Raw genomic sequence first — 19,588 nt, forward strand, 5'->3', positions numbered from 1 at the left:
TTATGTCAGTGTTTCCACTAAGGTGACTTGTGTATATTACTTAAATATTTGTTTTATTTTTTTTTCTGATTTGTCGATGTCATGGCAACATCAAGAAATGAATTGCCACAACTTGATTCCACAGCTGACTTATTCTAAATTTGACTTACAAAACAATGACTAAAAAGAACAGCCAGAACGTTCATATACTGTATATTGTTATAGATTAGACTGGTTATGAAATGTGTATATTTACTAAAGATCAGAAATCAATCATTTATACTGCTTACCGAACAGGCCACATGTTCAGCTGCATTTTCTCACAAGTTCACGGTTATGCAAGTCATAAGAATATTTGCTTACCCGTGAGTGTTCATACTAGTAGTGGTTTAGAGTTGCCAGACACGTTTTAGAAGTGTACAATTTGAAACCTTTTGTATTGAGGACAATTAAATACAATTCCAATTAAAATATGCATGTAATGTGTGTCATCTTACCCTCCACACAGATTAAATATAAGATGAAAGCCCACATACTGATGAATGTATTTGTTGATATTGCGTTGAGTTGTTGTCCCCTCGATGATGCACCTGAAACTCAACTGAGCAGATGGACTTTTGAGGAAGTGACCTGCAATGACATCAGTTACATGGCTTCCACCAAAAGAGGGCAGTGCTGTACTGAAAACTGGCTCTCAAACACCTGTCCACTCACCTTTATAACTTTTTCCAGCTGATGCATATGTGCATTAATCTGTTTAGACACCGAACATGCAGACAGATGTGCAGGAATAATTAATTAATTCACCTGGTAATATGTTAGTGTTTCTACTAATATTATTATTTTTTTATGTAATAATTTTTTCCATCTTTAAAAAGCCTTCAATTATGTCTGAGGGACAAGACAACAGAACAATGAATGCCAGACTGCTTTGCAAAAGGCTTATGTTTAAATAAATAGAGGAAAAATACTAGAACCACATTTATTATATTCAATTGCATTTGTTAGTTTTTCCTTTTTTGTGCTATGGATTTCTCTTCTTTTGGAATATTTTTCGTTTCTTTCTTTCTTTTTTTGTAAAAGTCATAAACAAAGAAATAAACGTTTTGCCCTTTTAATCTTTAATCTTTAATTTGCCCTAAAATGTACTTTTAAAGGGAAGTAAATTTATTTCAATTTGTAAATAAAACATTCCACAATGCTGCATATATGCTGTAGTACTCCCTTTTAAAGTAAATACATTTTCTTCTTTGTTTTCTAACTGTTTTCATAGTTGGATGATAACTGGATAGCTGATTTACCGGAAAAAGGTTGAAGTGGCGGGAAAACAGAGTGCGCAAAAAAGCGCGCGAAGAAGTGACGACGAGACGTGAGAGCCGTTACTAAACTACATCACTGCAGTTTGAAGGATTATTGGCGTCTTGGATTTCTACATAGATCGTGAATGCATTTTATCGTTCGTTCGTGAGTAGCCTACTCTGAAACACACACCAAAGTTTTGAAAAACATGTGCGGTGCTGGCGGGGCCAACGGTTTATTTATATGTTTTTTTTTAAATGACTGTTGTGTATGTGTTGTACTTATGAGGTAATTTCTGTCACATCGAAAACATTGAGAGCTACAGTCCGCTCTATGAATTAGACGTAATGTCGCGCATAAGATCTGCGTTATTTCCAAATGTTATATCTCATAGACAAAACTCTGATAACAATGTGTACTATACATAGATTGCTATCAGAGTTATGTCTATAAAATAATATGTTCTTATAACATCTGGAAATAACTCAGTTTAAGACAGACTGACCACTTTTTTTTTAATTAAAAAAAAAAATTAAGACACAATGCCGTTACGTTTTTAAACTTTGGTAGGCCTAAATCTATCGACAGTGTTTTCCTAGTTTACTCATTTAAACTGTCTGCTAAGGTGAAATAATCGACGAATCAGTGACATTATGGGAAGCCTAAAGGGACAAATTTTGGGATGTTTTTTTAAAGTAATTTTTGGACATGGCCGAGACAGTTAGTGGGGGGATGTTAGTTTAATGTCCAGCTATATTTACATCATAAAATAACTTGTGCTGTCAAACGATTAATCGCGATAAATCACATCCAAAATAGTGTTTGTTTACATAATATATGTGTGTGTACTGTGTAAATTTATTATGTAGCTATATATAAATACACAAGTGCATATATATTTTAAAAATATTTATATATTTATATTCATATATAATTTATATTATATATAAATATAAATAATTCATATATAAACAAAACATATTTTTCTTAAATATATATATATACATGATAATTATACACAGTGCACACACATATATATTATGTAAACAAAAACTTTTAGTTTGGATGCGATTAATCACGATTAATTGTTTGATAGCACTAAAAATAACATTTATTTTAATGCGTGTAATATTTCAATATTTTCAAATGATGGCTCAATTTACATCCACAGTGGTCTACCTAGTTTTGATAAGTAAATTATTGGGTTTGTATAATGCGATAAATAAACACTCTAAAACATAAAACACAAATACCACACAACATATAACACAAATAACAACAAAAGCAGATGTATCCTCTTTCCCATTTTCCCTTGTCCTCCAACTGGGCATGACATTCGTCAAGCTATTGAAAAAAATAAAAATAATGGCTGAGATGCCACAACAAATTTGAATTTAGTGATGTCAAATGCATTGGTTCTTGTATGTCTTGTAAGTGATCATAATATGGCAGGTTTGAATATGTCCAAAGGTGAATGGGATTTGAGGGTTATTGCAGATAGCAGGTGCACATGACTGCACCCGTCTTCTGATTCATTAAATGCCATTTCAATACATATTGCGCTTTCATAAATTATAGATGGTAAAAGTTCAAATGCACAGGTGAAACCACAGACATTGAGTTGAGAGGTGTACACCAATTAGGTTGTGACATTAAAATGTTGTTGCATGATGGTTTTCTAGGATGAAACACACTTGTTATTGACACAGCTGTCACGGTAGAGCACAATCGATAAAACATACAAGTACACCAAACTAAATGACTGGAAACTATGTAAATTGTGCAGAAACCTGAACTCTCTAATCTTTTGGTTTGGTTGCATGTTGGTTCTTTCAGGGGGTCTGACTTCATTTGGAGCATTCACATACAAACAAAACTCATGTCAGTCAATCAACCCAAATGCAGGAAGATTTCATTTGGCAATTTAATGTGAAAATAAAAGCACACGTCCATTAAATGATTCTTTTATTGATATATTTTAGTACTTTAGTACATATAAAAAAATCTAAATATAATGAACAAATAAAGAGATACATGGTATTCAGAAAACTGTATTTTCAGGTGTGATTCAAAGTACAGCACATCTTCTTAATCTCTTATACACTACTGTATCAGACAGGCTTTTGCTAGAGGGATAGTTCACCCAAAATTTTATTTTGAAAGTTCTACTTTACTTACCCTTGTGTAATTTCAAATCTGTTTACATTTCTTGCTGTGTAAAAATATCTAACATGGAAGTTAGTGGGGTCCAATTTTGTTTATACCCCAATGTTCTTCAATATATCATTCTCTGCCCCCAGAGTATTGGAATTACATAAGGGTAGTAAATGGTGACAAAAATTAAATTGTTTTGAGTGGGGATATATCCCTTTAATTTTATATTAGATCAAAGTAATAGTAGTATTTTCAGTTTTTGTTTGTCTTGTGCTTTTTTAGACACGAAAATGTGGGAAGTTCCTCTAACAAAAGGGGATTTTTCCAACTCTTTTGAGATAGAGTAAAGGATGCACAAACCCTGTCAAGAGCCCAAGGCACAAGGCCCCAGACCAGAACAAAAGAAACCTCTTTAAATCTATTAAATAATAAAGCACAAGAGAAATAATCATAGGACCGTACATAAGCACTGCGGACACCAGCATGATCCGAATGATCCGAAAAGCCTTGAGTTTATCTTGATTCACTCCCTCTTTCTTCTTGAAGTCGTCACCTGGTCCAGGGTGCTTCAGAGCCTTCAGGACCATCAAGCAGCTGAAGACTTTGATGCTAAAAAAAACAAGCAGTTCTGGCAAAACTAATTGATGAAGTTCAATGATGTTCAGTGAAACCATTAAGCTTGAGGTAATGATCAGAATCCATCCAATGATGGATATGGTGATCCGGTATTTCATGGGTTTGAGCTTCAAGAAGGTCACAGGATGGAGAACCCCTACGTAACGCTCCACACAGATGCAGGTTTGAAAAAGAGGATGACCGACCAACAGCAACAGACCAGGAAAGTAAATGCCAAACTTGCAATAAGTACAATTAAAGAAATACTGCCATATGATAAAAACATAGGAGGAGCAGAAGAAGATCTCAACGAGTGCAGTGTTGAAGACGAAGATTTCGGTGGACTGTCCTTGAATCATCTCCTTCACGCTCGACCACAGGATGTAACAGTTTGCTGGAAGACCAAGAACCATGTTGATGCTGAGAGAGATGGCGATAAAATAGGAGGGTATAAGGTAGCACATGCTGGAGTTCACTGAGAAAATCGATGGTGTGCATGTTGAAGCATTTGTTTGGTCCCATGTCACCATTTTTCAAATCTATAGGAAAACAAAGAAAATCAGAGAAAGAGCTGTAGAGGAGCTGCAGAAGAAAATAAGTGTAAAAATGTTTTAATTAAGAATGTTTCCTCACAAGAAAGTGTTCTTTGGTTTTCAGTCACTTTTAAGTGACATAAACTGAAACACCCAAAGCACAGTTGGCAGATGGTAGCTTCACTCCAGCTGAAGGTGGGACTGATTGTGGCTTGTTTTTTAAAATGCTGCAGAACTACTTTATAGTTCAGATTTATGACTTATATGAGAGTTTGAGACTTTTTGAGCAGTTTTGCATTGATGCAATATTCAAATTCTGTTTTTCTAATATGAGAAATGCACATCAGGTGTGCAAATAGATGGAATATATATTCCAACCGCACTTCTGTTTGTAAACTGAATAATTTTCTCTGTGTTTACAGTAAAAATTATGAATTTTTGCACCAAAACTGGCATTTTGGAAGGAGATTGCTTCATATTCAAGTCATGCATTTTTCTGAAAATTTGAAAGTGCCAGCACCAAAATGAAGTATGGTTAATTAAAAAAACATTAACATAATAAGACATCACAAGCATAAGTATAAACAGCTCATTTATTCATAGATGACGAGATTCTCAAAAGTCTCAATATTGTGAAGTTTATCGCTGGCAAAATCTATCAGTATTTTTCTTTGTCCTGGCAGCTTTGGCGTGAACTCCACTTTGGCGGTGGCAAACTCTTTAGGACCAACTCTTCCAAGCCTGCCAAGAAAAAAAAGTGAGACAGCCATGAAACTTTTACTGTTTTTATTTTATATAAAACAATAAATCAAAGCTAAAAACGTACTGACAGTGTTACAGATCACAGGAAAAAACTGCTGCTAAAAAAATACAAATTTTGGAGTATGACTGTAATACATAGGCTACTAACAAATATTGTGATTTTTAATGAACAACCCAAACTCAGTCATTAATTTTGTTTTTTATTGTCCCTTTTAAAAAAAATGTAAACTGATAATAGTATCATAAACCTCTAAAATAAGTAAATTGAAATTTAGACTTACAGTATACCGACTTCACTGACCAAATGTAGTAATGCTAGTAACATTTTTTTCAGTAGTATTGTTTTTTTTTTTAATGATATCAATGCATGCCAATTATCAGATGTGCTCCTATAAATGTCTCTCTTTCATAAGGAGAATGCAGTACATGTTACAAAATTAGAAGTGATTGCCATGAGGTTCTGAATGGTTGCTAGATGGTTATGGATGGATGGATGGATGTATAGGTAGATGCTAAAACTGCTGTGAATTTACCTCTTATATTTGTACAAGCTAAACACTTAAAAAAAATTATTTCTGACAGTTTTATTTTATTTAAAAACTTATACAGCTAACTACTGATTAAGTTGTAGTTTACTTTTATAAAGTTATTTGTAGTATGGGAGGCTACAAATTTAAAGTAACTTCCTCAAAGCAGTGTTCCTTATACTGATATTACCACTGAAGAAGTGCCACTGCATCTGTCTCCCAATCTGATCACGTGATGAGTTGAAATGACACCAGGTATGTCCACTCGAGGAGTGGGGGAATGTATTTTCACAGCCCGGTCCTGAGTGATCGGGTGACTTACTCATGAGTGATGGGTTTGCCGTCGGTCAGGTTGGCTCCATGTATAGTGAACACACAGTTCTCCAGGGGCTCTGGCAGTGGATTCTGCAGCGCTAAATCTGCCACCAGGTTCCGGCCCACTTTCGGCACACCCAGGATCTGCAGGCGACCAAATCACACCTTGTTAGTACTGTGAGTCATGCATACGTTCATTCAGATTACATATGTACAAGTACAAACTGTTTACCTTCAGTGAGCAACTGGGGACCCTCCTGATTCAGTATGGCACTAATTAGGTGAATTAATGCTGCCTTCACATGCTATCTAAAATTACCTGCTTACCACTTCTGAAGCCTAAATATGAGTTTGTCACGTTCAAGTGCTTTGCTGTAAGAAAAAATAGGAATCATGAAGGACGACAGGTTCATTCTTGCCTTTTTATCGAGGAAATCTAATTAATGCCAAATGTATTTAAGATTTGTAGTCAATATCGTATTTAGGATAGGATACTCGTATTTATGATAATTCTGATTGCAAGTGAAGGCAGCATGAAGTCAGAATGATTTGAAAATGTGTACTTTTAGTTTTATATTAACACAATCTAAGTGTTTGTTGTGTAAGATAAAGGTTTTTACTTTTAATCTCTGGGACATTTAATTAACTACAAAATAATTGAATAGAAAAAATTTATTATGGGGTGGTTGCTAGGGAGTTGCTAAGGTGTTATGGATGACTTTTCTGAGTAATTGCTGCTGCTGATTTTGGGATATTCATAAATCTAATTTGTTTGAAAAAAAATGTGTTAGTGGCATCAGAATAGGCTATAGGTCTGTACCAAGTTTGGTGAATCTTGCTTGAAATTTCTTGGAGCAGGATACTGTACAATATTTTTGGTGTCTGTTTAGGGATAAATACCCTATTCTGCACAATAACAGTATATCTTTGAGCCACTCAAAGATATCTTGAGCCACTCAAGATGGCGGCGCGTTCACACGCTGCGGCTTCTCTCTCTCCCGACAGAAAGGTGTTTTTGGAAGAATTGACAATAAAGCAGACTTGACTTGACTTGACTATATTCATTTTGTCAAGTCAGCATACTGTAAATGTAAGTTGTAGAGCTCAGTATAATGAAATCAGAAGATTAGATTTACATTGATGATTATTTCAGGGGCATCAAGTAAGATGGTCTTCTTTGCTCTGTAAAAGTCCCGTTTCTCTGTATCGATGAGTAAAGCCACCAGTTTGATCATCCTGTCTCGAGTTATGGCTTTACTGTACTCCGCATACTCCAGTCGAAGAGTTACTTTACCCCCTGAAACATAAAACAAGATGACACAGAGTTACCTTTATGAATATACTGTATGTCTGTGTGTATGTATAAAAGTCTTAGGCCAGTAGTATTTTCAACAACAACAACAAAAAATGGTTTTAAGCCAGTTATTTATGTCTTTTGCTGTAGTGTGTCAGTAGGAAATATCAGTTTACATTACCAAACATTCATTTTGCCATTAATTGTAATAATCCAGTGAGATTTTTGTATGAACAGCAGCCAGTGCTGCACACAGAGATCTGATCTCATCATCATCCAGTCTGTCTGAGATTACATGAAGAAACAGAAGAAACTGAGACAGACTCAATCCAGAAGAACTGTGGCAACGTCTCCAAGATGCTTCCAAGAAACCTTCCTGCAAAGCTACCTGAACACAAAGGGCGGTCATAGCAAATGTTGATTTAATTTAGTTAATAGAAGTTAATTAATAAATAAAATCTATTTATGACAGTGTTTTTGAAAGCATCCTCACTTTACAGCATTTTCACATTTTTACAAGTGCATAAAACTTTTCACAGTACTGTAGCTTTGCAGGCAGGTTTCTTCAGGCATCTTGGAGACGTTCTCCAGGATTTAGTCTGTCTCAGTTTTTTTTCGGTTTCTTCATATTTGGTTATGTAAACTGATATTTCCTACTGACACACTACAGCAAAATATAGAAATAACAGGCTTAAAACCATTTTTTTTTTGTCTGTGAAAATACTAATGGCCTAAGACTTTTGCACAGTAATTTATATACATATGCATATACTAAATATACAGTAAGTTCAAAACTTAAGGAACCAGGCTCACCTTCAGAAGAAGCCAAATTCATCTCTGTAAACTCGCCCAATCCACAGGTTTCACCAAGTGTGCCATTGTAGGACACCGCTTGGGCGTAGAAAATGACCCGACAGGACTTTGTGACCATGGTGTTATTTTTGAGCTCCACGTAGACATCAAAATCAGAGCCGATCTGCATGTCCGGGGTCACTCTGATCTTGATGTGTAAACCAGGTTCCTCTCCTGCCTGTGCCAGTTTGTTGTGGTGATTTGCTTTCTCATAAACCCTTCTCTCCTCTTCAGAACCTGGACAGAATACAGTGTTTATCAAAACAGGGGCAGTGGAATTTGTTAATGTCACAGTACATTGGTACCAAATAATGCTCAATCTTCCTACCCTACTGAAAAGACCAGAATCTGTCATGTTTTGGATGCTGGTTTCTCTGCCAGGCTTTTTAACTAGCTAGACCAATAAGTACTTAGCTAATACACCAGCTAAACCAGCACCAAGCTACCACCAACTAGCATAAACCAGCTTGGACCAGCATTTAATCATGCTGTTGTTTTGTAGGGCCGTTAGACCTAACAAGAGTCCTTAATAAGAGTTTAACAGGATAGATGCTCCTACGATAACCTAGAATTAAGTGACTTGCTCAGTGGTACAATAGTTACAATAATAGTTTATGCAGGGGTGTGCACAAATAGTTGAATATTCAATCTGTAATTATTATTCAAAAAAATAAAAACGCTGTTCAAATTTTACTACATCTTGCTTTGCTGACCATAAATGCAGGGAATCCATGATAAATCCTAATCACGCAAACTAAAAGTTATAGTCAGTTATAACTAAATGCACGGGGTGGTGCTGTAAAGCGTGTTAACAAGTTGATTGTATTTGTTCACAGAATGTCGTCTTCTGCCTTGCGAAGTTTGTATTATAGTTATATAAATATATATATTTACACATATTTTCAACTAAAAGAAAACCTTGACATATAATGGAACATTGTTGTAGAAGAACATTGTTGTGTATAATGCCTAATTATAAGCTTGTTCAAAAATTGTGACAAAAACTTGATTATTAAAAAATAACATCTGTCTCGTTAAATGTCATTTAAATAAACAAATATTAGAATACTCATTTTTTATGAGCCCAAATATTCGAATACTATATTTTTGAAAATTACCCATCCCTAAATTTATGGATTCCCTTTTGGGAATTGAACTTGCATTCAACCTAGATCCTCAACCATGAATGAATGAAGTTCCCAGAATGCCTCCCTACCCTCTGGATACTTGTAGTTGTGTGTAATGTCCTCTCTCTCATCTCGACCCACTGCTTTGGTGCTGATGGATTTCCCAACCTCCGTAGTGGATCCGCCCATCTTAAACACTCTTCCATCTCTCAGTTTGATGTACTCCACCACATCAGCGTTCACCTCGGCGTACACGAATGGGATGTCGTATTTGAAAGTGAGCTCGCCCTCTTTAATGGCTCTCACTGGGGCAGGACCACAAGAGAAGACGCCTGACAGAAGAAGGACAGCAGAACTGAGGAACTTCTTCATTGACTCTACTTCTCCACTTCTATCAGGCATTGATTTTTGGCTCACCGTCACTCCTATGCTGAGGTGTTGGGTCACTCGCTTGCCAGCCCTCGTATCCGAGCGTTAGGTCTGGACGTGTCATCCAGTTCTCCACCCAAACGTGGAAGTTCCTGAGGAAGGACAAGGGACGTTTGCATTAAACTCTTAATAATAAAAGTTCCAAAAGGCGGGATTTGCAGGTGATAGAAAAAATATGTTGGGTTCCACAAAGAACCTTTCAGTGAACAGTTCTTAAAAGAACAGTATTTTTTTCTTGGTGTGAAGAATATTTTAAAGGGGTCATATGATGCTTTTTTAAAAGATCATTATTTTGTGTATTTGGTGTAACAGAATATGTTGACATGCTTTAATGTTCAAAAAACACATTATTTTTCAAATACTGTACATTATTGTAGGTCCTCTATGCCCCGCTTCAACACTAACTGCGGTTACTGAAACCACGCCTTCTTTCTTTGCGTGAACATTTGGGCGGCATTATGCTAATATTTCCACATAGTGAGGTAGATATGTGGGGGCGTGTTAGAACGAGCCGTTTTAGGGGGGCGTGGCAGAGTCTTAACTTTGATAAAGAATATCTCTTTGGATTTGAGACTTTAGTCTTTGCAACTTCAGGGATCTTATCTATGCACAATCAGCTTGTAACACTCCAAAGAGAAAGGAAAACTTGAAATCGCATCATATGACCCCTTTAATAATCTGACAAACCATTTCCCACTATAAAGAACCTCTTGTGCAATGCAAAGTTTAATGGATGTACTTCATCTAAGGATTTTCATGGATCCAAAGATACCAATAAAAAAGTTGAACTTTTATCATGTTTAATTTTGGCTTTACAATGCATACCATGTGGAGTCTTCAGCAATGTTCTCATCAAATTCGTTGTAGAAACGCTCCATTATTAGGTCTCCATTGCTGTCACGTGCTGATCCAAAGTTAGTGACGACTCTGCATGGGATTCCCAGAGCTCTGGACACTGGAAGATGAATCAAACACAAAATTCAGATCTGGTTTTTATCGTATCTGATACAAGGGCGTTTCTAGCCTTTCATCAGTACTGGGGCACAGGTCCCCCATCAGTAGTGTGCCCATATTTTGATACTCCTTTTCAATCCTGTTTGGATATAAATTGTCTTTACCTTTGTTACACAGTCGTTCACAACTGCAAGCTCAATAAAGAGCTGCTCTGTCATTGACAAATAATAGAAAACAGTTTGCATGTTTTGTTGGTAAATGATGAATCAAACTGAATTGCAAACAGTTTCAGATCTTTTTGCAAACCTATTTGACCAATTGCTTAAAAAGAGTGATTCATCTGGCACCACTAGTTCTGATTCTAAACAGCGGATAGAAAACACACATGACTTGATTGCTGAAATATTTTTAGAGAAAATGATTCTCAGGATGGTATACGTCTGTCGGTATACGTCTGTCCTATTGATGCATAAGATTTTTCAGTAATAAATGTGACGCCCCAGATCTGAGATAATATGAGAAAATGATTGGGAAGAGTTTAAATAATTGGGACATATTAAGGAATGGGCCTTAAACAACACAAAGTAAACATGATTCCCGAAAAGTGAAGGTTATAATTCAGGGTTATTACATTAACTAAAATTAAAAACATTAAAAACATTTTTGTTATTTGAAATAAACTGAAACAAAAGAAAACTTAAAAAAAAAAAAAATTCTCTTCTGGTCTATATTTAAAGATTTTCTGACACGCACTCTTAAAAACAAAAGTTCTTTGGCTCTGTGTTTCTATGAAGAAGTAACATTCATAGAACCTTTCTATTCCACAAGAGGTTCTTTATAGTGAAAAAAGTTTTTTTTTTTACATTAAGAAAAACTGTTCACAGAAAGGTTTTTATGGTCAACCAAAAAACAACTGCTGCAAAAACCTGCCTTTATGGCAATTTAGAACCTTCATTTTTAATAATGTAGACAATGAAAATGGCTATTTTTGGAAAAACAGACCACTTTGGACGAACAAAATTAACAGAAACAAACTTTCGTATTTTCCATACGAAACTGCAATTAGATACATCTGCATGTTAATTGGTTGAATGACTGTTAATAGACTTGTGATAATTATTGCAGAATTGAATGAATCACCTGTGCAGGCCACAGCTGCGAACACCCTGCACTGTCCGTAACGCACCGCCCTGCAGCCGTCATTACTCCACTGCCGGAGGATGGAGCAGCTGTCTTTCCATACAGTGGGCTTTATCACCTAGACTGTTGATCTGGACAATACAAGACAACATGGTGGTGAGTTTCACATTTGAAAGCAACTCTCAGCATGTGATAATAATGTTATTATGCTGCTAGACTAATATACAACTAGATCATGTTGTTTAAGTCTCAAAATAAACAGTTTGATAGTGTTGCTTAGAGTAATATTTGAGGGCTGTTACTAACCATGGCACTGAGGACTCGAGTCACATAAACGGGGTTCCTCCTCTCGGAACAATCCAGAGCTGCATCACTCATATAGTTTGGACTTTCATCTAAAATCTGCAGACAGATGTCCAGTATGCCAGGCTCGAATTGTGGAAACAGAAACCAAACATATCAGTGAAGCATTAATTCTTTTGAAGCTAATATCTTCTGAAAGTTTTATTGGCTGCTTGGGACACTAACAATTATTGAATTAAAGTCAGTCAAATTAATTTATGCTTTTAGAGTTTCTGATGAACAGGTTGCTACTATGAAGCAATCATAGAGATGTTTTGAAATGCAGAACCTGTCCAAAAGTCCACGGTAAGACTGTGATACGTTTGGGTATCCCGCGATAGACCAACCCGTCCTGAGAGAGGATGTATTCCTCCCGTTCAGCTTCACCCGCCAGATACACGGAGTCCTCTGAAACATCCAACACAGACTGAAAATAATCATTTGAATGTGTTTATTGTTAGATTTTATCAAAAGTGACTTACAACTAGTGAAAAATACAAATGCAAACAATATTAGCAGTGCCACGATTACAAACGTTAGAACCAAGTCTACATAAAAATGACATTTGACATAAAAATTAGTGGACGCCCCGGGTTTATAAAATTCTGCTGATTTGCAAAAATGTAAAACTTTAAAACTTTCCTTCATGTACAGTTTTTCACAAAATAAGAATTGTAATTTTTCATATGATATATCAGCTTTACTACACTTATCAAAATAACAAAAGCAGTCAAACGTATCATACTTTACAATCTGCAAAGGAGTGAAAAAATATGTTCAAATACATAAATAAGCTCTCTCTCTCTCTCTCTCTCTCTCTCTCTATATATATATTTATTTATTTATTGCCACTGTAATTTTCTGTGACTGTAGTAAAAAACCCACATGTGCAGAAAACATCTGGCTCATGTTTGCATTTTCTTCTTTCATTGGCTATAATCCTAACCTTCAATCAGGTTTACGTAGGCATAAAATAATGTCATACATGAGAAAATGAGCTGAGATTTGAACAAGTAGTTGTAAACTGGCTCAGAGGAAGAACGGAATCGTGTTTGTAGCAGTATTTCTGCTGATTAAGAGATAATACATTTGTGCTCAAAAGTTTACATACCCTTGCAGAATCTGCAGAAATGTGGCACACTTTTAACAAAATTAAAGGGATTGAAAAAATGGCATGTTATACTGTCCTAAGCTATTTCACATACTGTAAGAGATGATTTACATATAGTCCACTAGACACTTATTTTGTCTTCTGGTAAACATGCAAGTATCTTCTGTAGCTTCTGAAGGGCAGAACTAAATGATAAAATATATGATATTTAAACAACATAAGTAAAACTTATACATCAACATCCTGTTCAAAGGGTTTTACCCCCAGATCCTCATGCATTGTATTTCCTTCTGTAGCATTGGTGAATGTTTGAATCTTTTGTAATAGTTGTGTTTGAATCTATTAATTGTGCTCAGTGCAAAAAGATGGATCTCAAAGTCATACAGGCAAGGGTTGAAAGGGTTCAAATATGCAAAAGATGCTGGAAAACCAAAGAATTTGAGGGACATGAAGGATTTTTCTGAACAGGGTTTCTTGAACTGTTTCTTGAACAGGGTCTTTTTTTTTATAATTCAGCTATTATTTTGTCTAGTGGACTATATGTAAACATCTCTAATGTGAAATAGCTTATTCAGGACAGTACTAAATATTAAATAACATGCAATTTTTTCAATCCCTTTTATTTTGTCATATGTAAACATCTCTAATGTGAAATAGCTTATTCAGGACAGTACTAAATAATAAATAACATAAATAACTTTCAATCCCTTTTATTTTGTCAAAAGTTCTCCACATTTTTGCAGATTCTGCAAGGGTATGTAAACTTTTGAGCACAACTGTATAAGGCTTTTGCATCTTACAGATGGCTGTCAAGAGCAAAAATGCTACAAAATGCATCATATTTTTGTGAGAAAGTGTGACATTCTTGATCAAACTATTGCACTATCTTTTGAATCAGCACCCCAAAATGAGTAAGAAACAAGTGTTGGATTTCATTCAGCAAATATGATGCAGGTCTGTATAACATATTATATACTTTGTGCCCAGAATGACGACAAAAAAACAAAACAAAAAAAACTTATCTGATCGTTTAGACTGAAACATGTATGAAAAAATTCTGTTTTAACAGATATACATATTTGCTGTTCAGTCTGCAAAAAAACAAAAAAAAGCGGAATTATGCACAAAGACGGAGTCATTTCCATTGTTTGTTCCTGCTAAATTATGTGCTTTTCATTATCGGTCACCAATGACAAAACAGCTTACTTTTGCACCAGGGGTTAAAGAGCAGGACAAACTCTCCTAGACTGACTCCTTCTCCCTGATCCAGGATCAGCTTATAGACTCCAATAGGAGCGTTTGGCTGCGAGCACACAGTCAGAGACACAATGCTGTCAGACGTCTCTGCTGTGGCACTCCAGCTTGATCTGCAGATGAATCTACTGAGGCTGAATTTGGCTTTGGTTTGTGCGTCCGCTGAGGGGATCGGACCTGAAATACAACAGACAGACATGAATGGATGAACACAAGTATCTTAAATGTGACATGCATGTTTTGAAACCTTTACATCGTGTTTCTAATAATATACTTGTGAATGATCTGATGACTGTGTGCAGCGTTACTGTCGTGCCTTTCAGCACTGTAAATCCTCTAAATACAGGAGTAACTTCACTGTCATGCGACGCCCCGTAATTAAACCAGCTCTGATTTATTGTAAGTGTTTTAACAAAGTCATTAACAATGACTCAGTGCCCTGCATGCATGTTTTTTGTTGTGAATGATTTATCAGTGACTTCATTACTATTTCATTAGTATTTACTTTTTCAGCTGACATCACCGAGCCTGTTAGACCTCAGTGGTGGATTCTTATTGTAGAAGTTTATGTATGAATTGTTGTTGTACTATTATTTTTTTTGCACATATTACTGTACATTCACACATTTTCCCCCCACTTTTTCCATTGACAGCCATATTGTATATGTGAAAAATAGTTTTCTGTGAACAAAATTTCTAATATTATATTTTAGTAGATGTAAATGCCATACTATATATATATATATATGTAAACATCTCTAATGTGAAATAGCTTATTCAGGACAGTACTAAATATTAAATAACATGCAATTTTTTCAATCCCTTTTATTTTGTCAAAAGTTCTCCACATTTTTGCAGATTCTGCAAGGGTATGTAAACTTTTGAGCACAACTGTATAAGGCTTTTGCATCTTACAGATGGCTGTCAAGAGCAAAAATGCTACAAAATGCATCATATTTTTGTGAGAAAGTGTGACATTCTTGATCAAACTATTGCACTATCTTTTGAATCAGCACCCCAAAATGAGTAAGAAACAAGTGTTGGATTTCATTCAGCAAATATGATGCAGGTCTGTATAACATATTATATACTTTGTGCCCAGAATGACGACAAAAAAACAAAACAAAAAAAACTTATCTGATCGTTTAGACTGAAACATGTATGAAAAAATTCTGTTTTAACAGATATACATATTTGCTGTTCAGTCTGCAAAAAAACAAAAAAAAGCGGAATTATGCACAAAGACGGAGTCATTTCCATTGTTTGTTCCTGCTAAATTATGTGCTTTTCATTATCGGTCACCAATGACAAAACAGCTTACTTTTGCACCAGGGGTTAAAGAGCAGGACAAACTCTCCTAGACTGACTCCTTCTCCCTGATCCAGGATCAGCTTATAGACTCCAATAGGAGCGTTTGGCTGCGAGCACACAGTCAGAGACACAATGCTGTCAGACGTCTCTGCTGTGGCACTCCAGCTTGATCTGCAGATGAATCTACTGAGGCTGAATTTGGCTTTGGTTTGTGCGTCCGCTGAGGGGATCGGACCTGAAATACAACAGACAGACATGAATGGATGAACACAAGTATCTTAAATGTGACATGCATGTTTTGAAACCTTTACATCGTGTTTCTAATAATATACTTGTGAATGATCTGATGACTGTGTGCAGCGTTACTGTCGTGCCTTTCAGCACTGTAAATCCTCTAAATACAGGAGTAACTTCACTGTCATGCGACGCCCCGTAATTAAACCAGCTCTGATTTATTGTAAGTGTTTTAACAAAGTCATTAACAATGACTCAGTGCCCTGCATGCATGTTTTTTGTTGTGAATGATTTATCAGTGACTTCATTACTATTTCATTAGTATTTACTTTTTCAGCTGACATCACCGAGCCTGTTAGACCTCAGTGGTGGATTCTTATTGTAGAAGTTTATGTATGAATTGTTGTTGTACTATTATTTTTTTTGCACATATTACTGTACATTCACACATTTTCCCCCCACTTTTTCCATTGACAGCCATATTGTATATGTGAAAAATAGTTTTCTGTGAACAAAATTTCTAATATTATATTTTAGTAGATGTAAATGCCATACTATATATATATATAGTGGGGTGCTGTGTGTACATTAATGAGGAAAAAAAATTAACTTAAATGATTTTAGCAAATGGCTGCAATATAACAAAGAGTGAAAAATTTAAGGGGGTCTGAATACTTTCCATACCCACTGTATATATATACATATATGCATATATAAAAGGCATTTACATCCTAATTAATATAATTGAAATAAAATTTGTAATACATTTTTTTTATATACACACACATATAGCATTCTACATACATTCAATATTTTATTTTATTTTAATTATAATAATATTTGAGTAGATGTAAATGCCATACATATATACATGGCATTTACATCTTCTAAAATCTAGTTTATGTAATTAAAATAAAATAAAATATTTGTGGTATATATTATTTACATTCAGAATTACAAAATGCATATGCAAAATTTTAACTTTTGTGCTCGTTTTAGGATATATATATAAACATATACATTTAATTAAATACATACTATAAGGCACTTACATCTTCTAAAATATAATTATTATAATTGAAATAAAATGAAATATTTGTGTTTTTTATATATGTGTGTATATATGGTGACAAATCTGGTATGATATAATTTTTTTTTTAAATGTATATGTTGCGTTTTTTAATATAATAATAAATTGTCAATACATGGCTAGTTCTTAAATGGCCATCAATGGAAAACTATTTTTCTTTTTTCTTTTCCATTGATTTTACAGCATCTACCGTTAGGGACTAACTATTGAAACTAACCAGCTAACCTCTGACCCCTCAACTCCCCTATCCAAGTGGATCATGTTAGCTTCACTTTCTGCACTCCCATTGGTTGTTGCTGTGCTTATTTGCTTAAAAGTTAAATCTGCTCAACTTTGGCTGCTTTTACTCGTGATGTATGGTTGCTTTGGTACCTAATGGTTCATATTTGTAGTTGCATGTTTTATGTAAAGTCTTCATAGGATGGAAGTGATTGAGGAACCTGTTTGGGCGATGAAGTTGATATTGTCCCCGTTTTGAAAGTGAGTTCCCGGTTGCAGATGCAAAGTGATGGTGAACGGCTATCCTCTCCTCACGATCAGTCTGTCCACACCGTTCAGCAGCGTGTGGTGATTCGTGTGGTTCACCTCACATGCCAGATCGATGCGTTCAATCTCCACCGCTGTGAAGAGAAGAGACAGAAAAAAACATGCAGTCATTTGTGCATTGTGCTAATTACACTGTAAAAATGTATGATCTTCCTCAGTATTTTTGTCTTTTTTTCCAGTACAAATAACTGAACAATCTTAAATCAAGATATATTTACTTGAGAAGCAAAATGACAAGTCTTGTTTTATGAAAAATTATTCAAAGACTACACTTAAAACAAGAAAAAATCTGTTGGTGGGGTCAGAATATATATATATATATATATATATATATTTAATTAAACTAAGCTTAATATCAAATCATTTTGCTTCTTAAGTAGATGTATCTTGATGTAAGAATATTTAGATATTTGTACTGAAAAACAAGACAGAAATACTGTGGAAGAACATGATTTTTTTCCAGTGATTTTGTAAATTTCAATAGCAAAGCACTTGTTAACACATGCACAACATGCTGTTGTTTAAGCATTTCTACTTTTAGCACATGACCCATAAATTCTTGATCAACATGAGAGGAATCAGAATGAATGGGTTTGCATGCTTTTCAATGCACAGGGATGTCATGCAAAGCTAGAAACGGATGCAAAACCGCTTTAGCACTCTGACCTATGAAGCTGTAGATAGTTTAAACAGATCACTGTCACGAGTGATAGAGATCAGCAATACTGACGGCTATTGTAGAAGGAAAGTATTGAGGACTGAACAGTGTTTTAACCTTGAGACAAACATTTTTAAGGTATTGCAGTGCAATTATCTGTTTTGATTGATGCGTGAAGCGAAGAAACTGTTTCACATGCTTCAGATATCAGATTTCTATAATGCTTTTCATTGAAACGCATGTATGCAAAGAATTGACCTTGCGTTTGCATTTCCCGTAAATAATTTCTCATGCATTTTCCCAATAAATATGCAAATGCACCACAAAAACGTGCTTGTTTTTGAAGCTGCCATGAAGGCGATTTTACCTTTGTCCATCGTCTCCGGCGGTAATGCTTGGCGAGTGACTCGTGTTGGGTGACTTCTTCAGCTGGTGTTGGGGTCACTGCATGGAGCGATATTTTGGGTGTTTTGCGTCCTAATGGTACGGTGGTGTCAGGGGACGTAGACTTTGAACCCCAGCTCTTATTTATGACAGTTCCTGTCTTCCATGACTAATGGCATTAAATCACATTACAGCAGGTCATGTTACATGAGTCTATTTCTGACAAACAGTCTCTGTGGGGTTATAGAAGCACATTAATTATGACCTGTTTATATATGCATCCCTGTACATGTCTGCTTACAACTGTAATGTCACTTTCACTGGACAGTTTTAGCTCTGACAGGACTGTCCCTCGAGGGGTTTCGTGATGTGTTGTTTGTGTGCTTATTGTCCCCCCAGCTAACAAAATATTTCCTTTTGGTAATGTTTCCGTTATTTCTGAACATTCAAATCTCCAGTTTTAAATTTTAATGTTTGTTAATGGGAATGTTACCAAAAACATTCGGGCACGTTCCATTTTATCATTATACGAACATTTTAAGAATGTTACTTTTGAATGTTCTCTGAACATTTTGAAACGAGTAGTATATGTATGTTTAGTAGTATGTTTAAAAAATGTTAGACGAACATCCAACTAAAATTTTTAAGAAAAAAATCCATTAATTATGTATGAATAAA

General features: G+C 35.3%; 1 protein-coding gene and 1 pseudogene across 1 annotated transcript in view; both read right to left on the reverse strand.

The window, feature by feature from the left end:
- LOC107653206 (SLAM family member 5-like) overlaps positions 1-649 on the reverse strand; it is a 3,557-nt gene extending 2,908 nt beyond the window's left edge. Inside the window, exon 1 of the mRNA XM_016439874.1 lies at positions 477-649. Within this exon, the coding sequence (XP_016295360.1) occupies positions 477-513 (37 nt within the window). The 5' untranslated portion in view covers positions 514-649. The remainder of the gene's footprint in view (positions 1-476) is intronic.
- Positions 650-5,173: 4,524 nt separating this feature from the next.
- LOC107653207 (protein-glutamine gamma-glutamyltransferase 2-like) lies at positions 5,174-18,963 on the reverse strand (annotated as a pseudogene).
- Positions 18,964-19,588: the final 625 nt, after the last annotated feature.

The sequence above is a fragment of the Sinocyclocheilus anshuiensis genome, unplaced genomic scaffold (assembly GCF_001515605.1).
Source record: "Sinocyclocheilus anshuiensis isolate Anshui unplaced genomic scaffold, SAMN03320099.WGS_v1.1 scaffold143, whole genome shotgun sequence".
Taxonomy (NCBI): Eukaryota; Metazoa; Chordata; class Actinopteri; order Cypriniformes; family Cyprinidae; genus Sinocyclocheilus; species Sinocyclocheilus anshuiensis.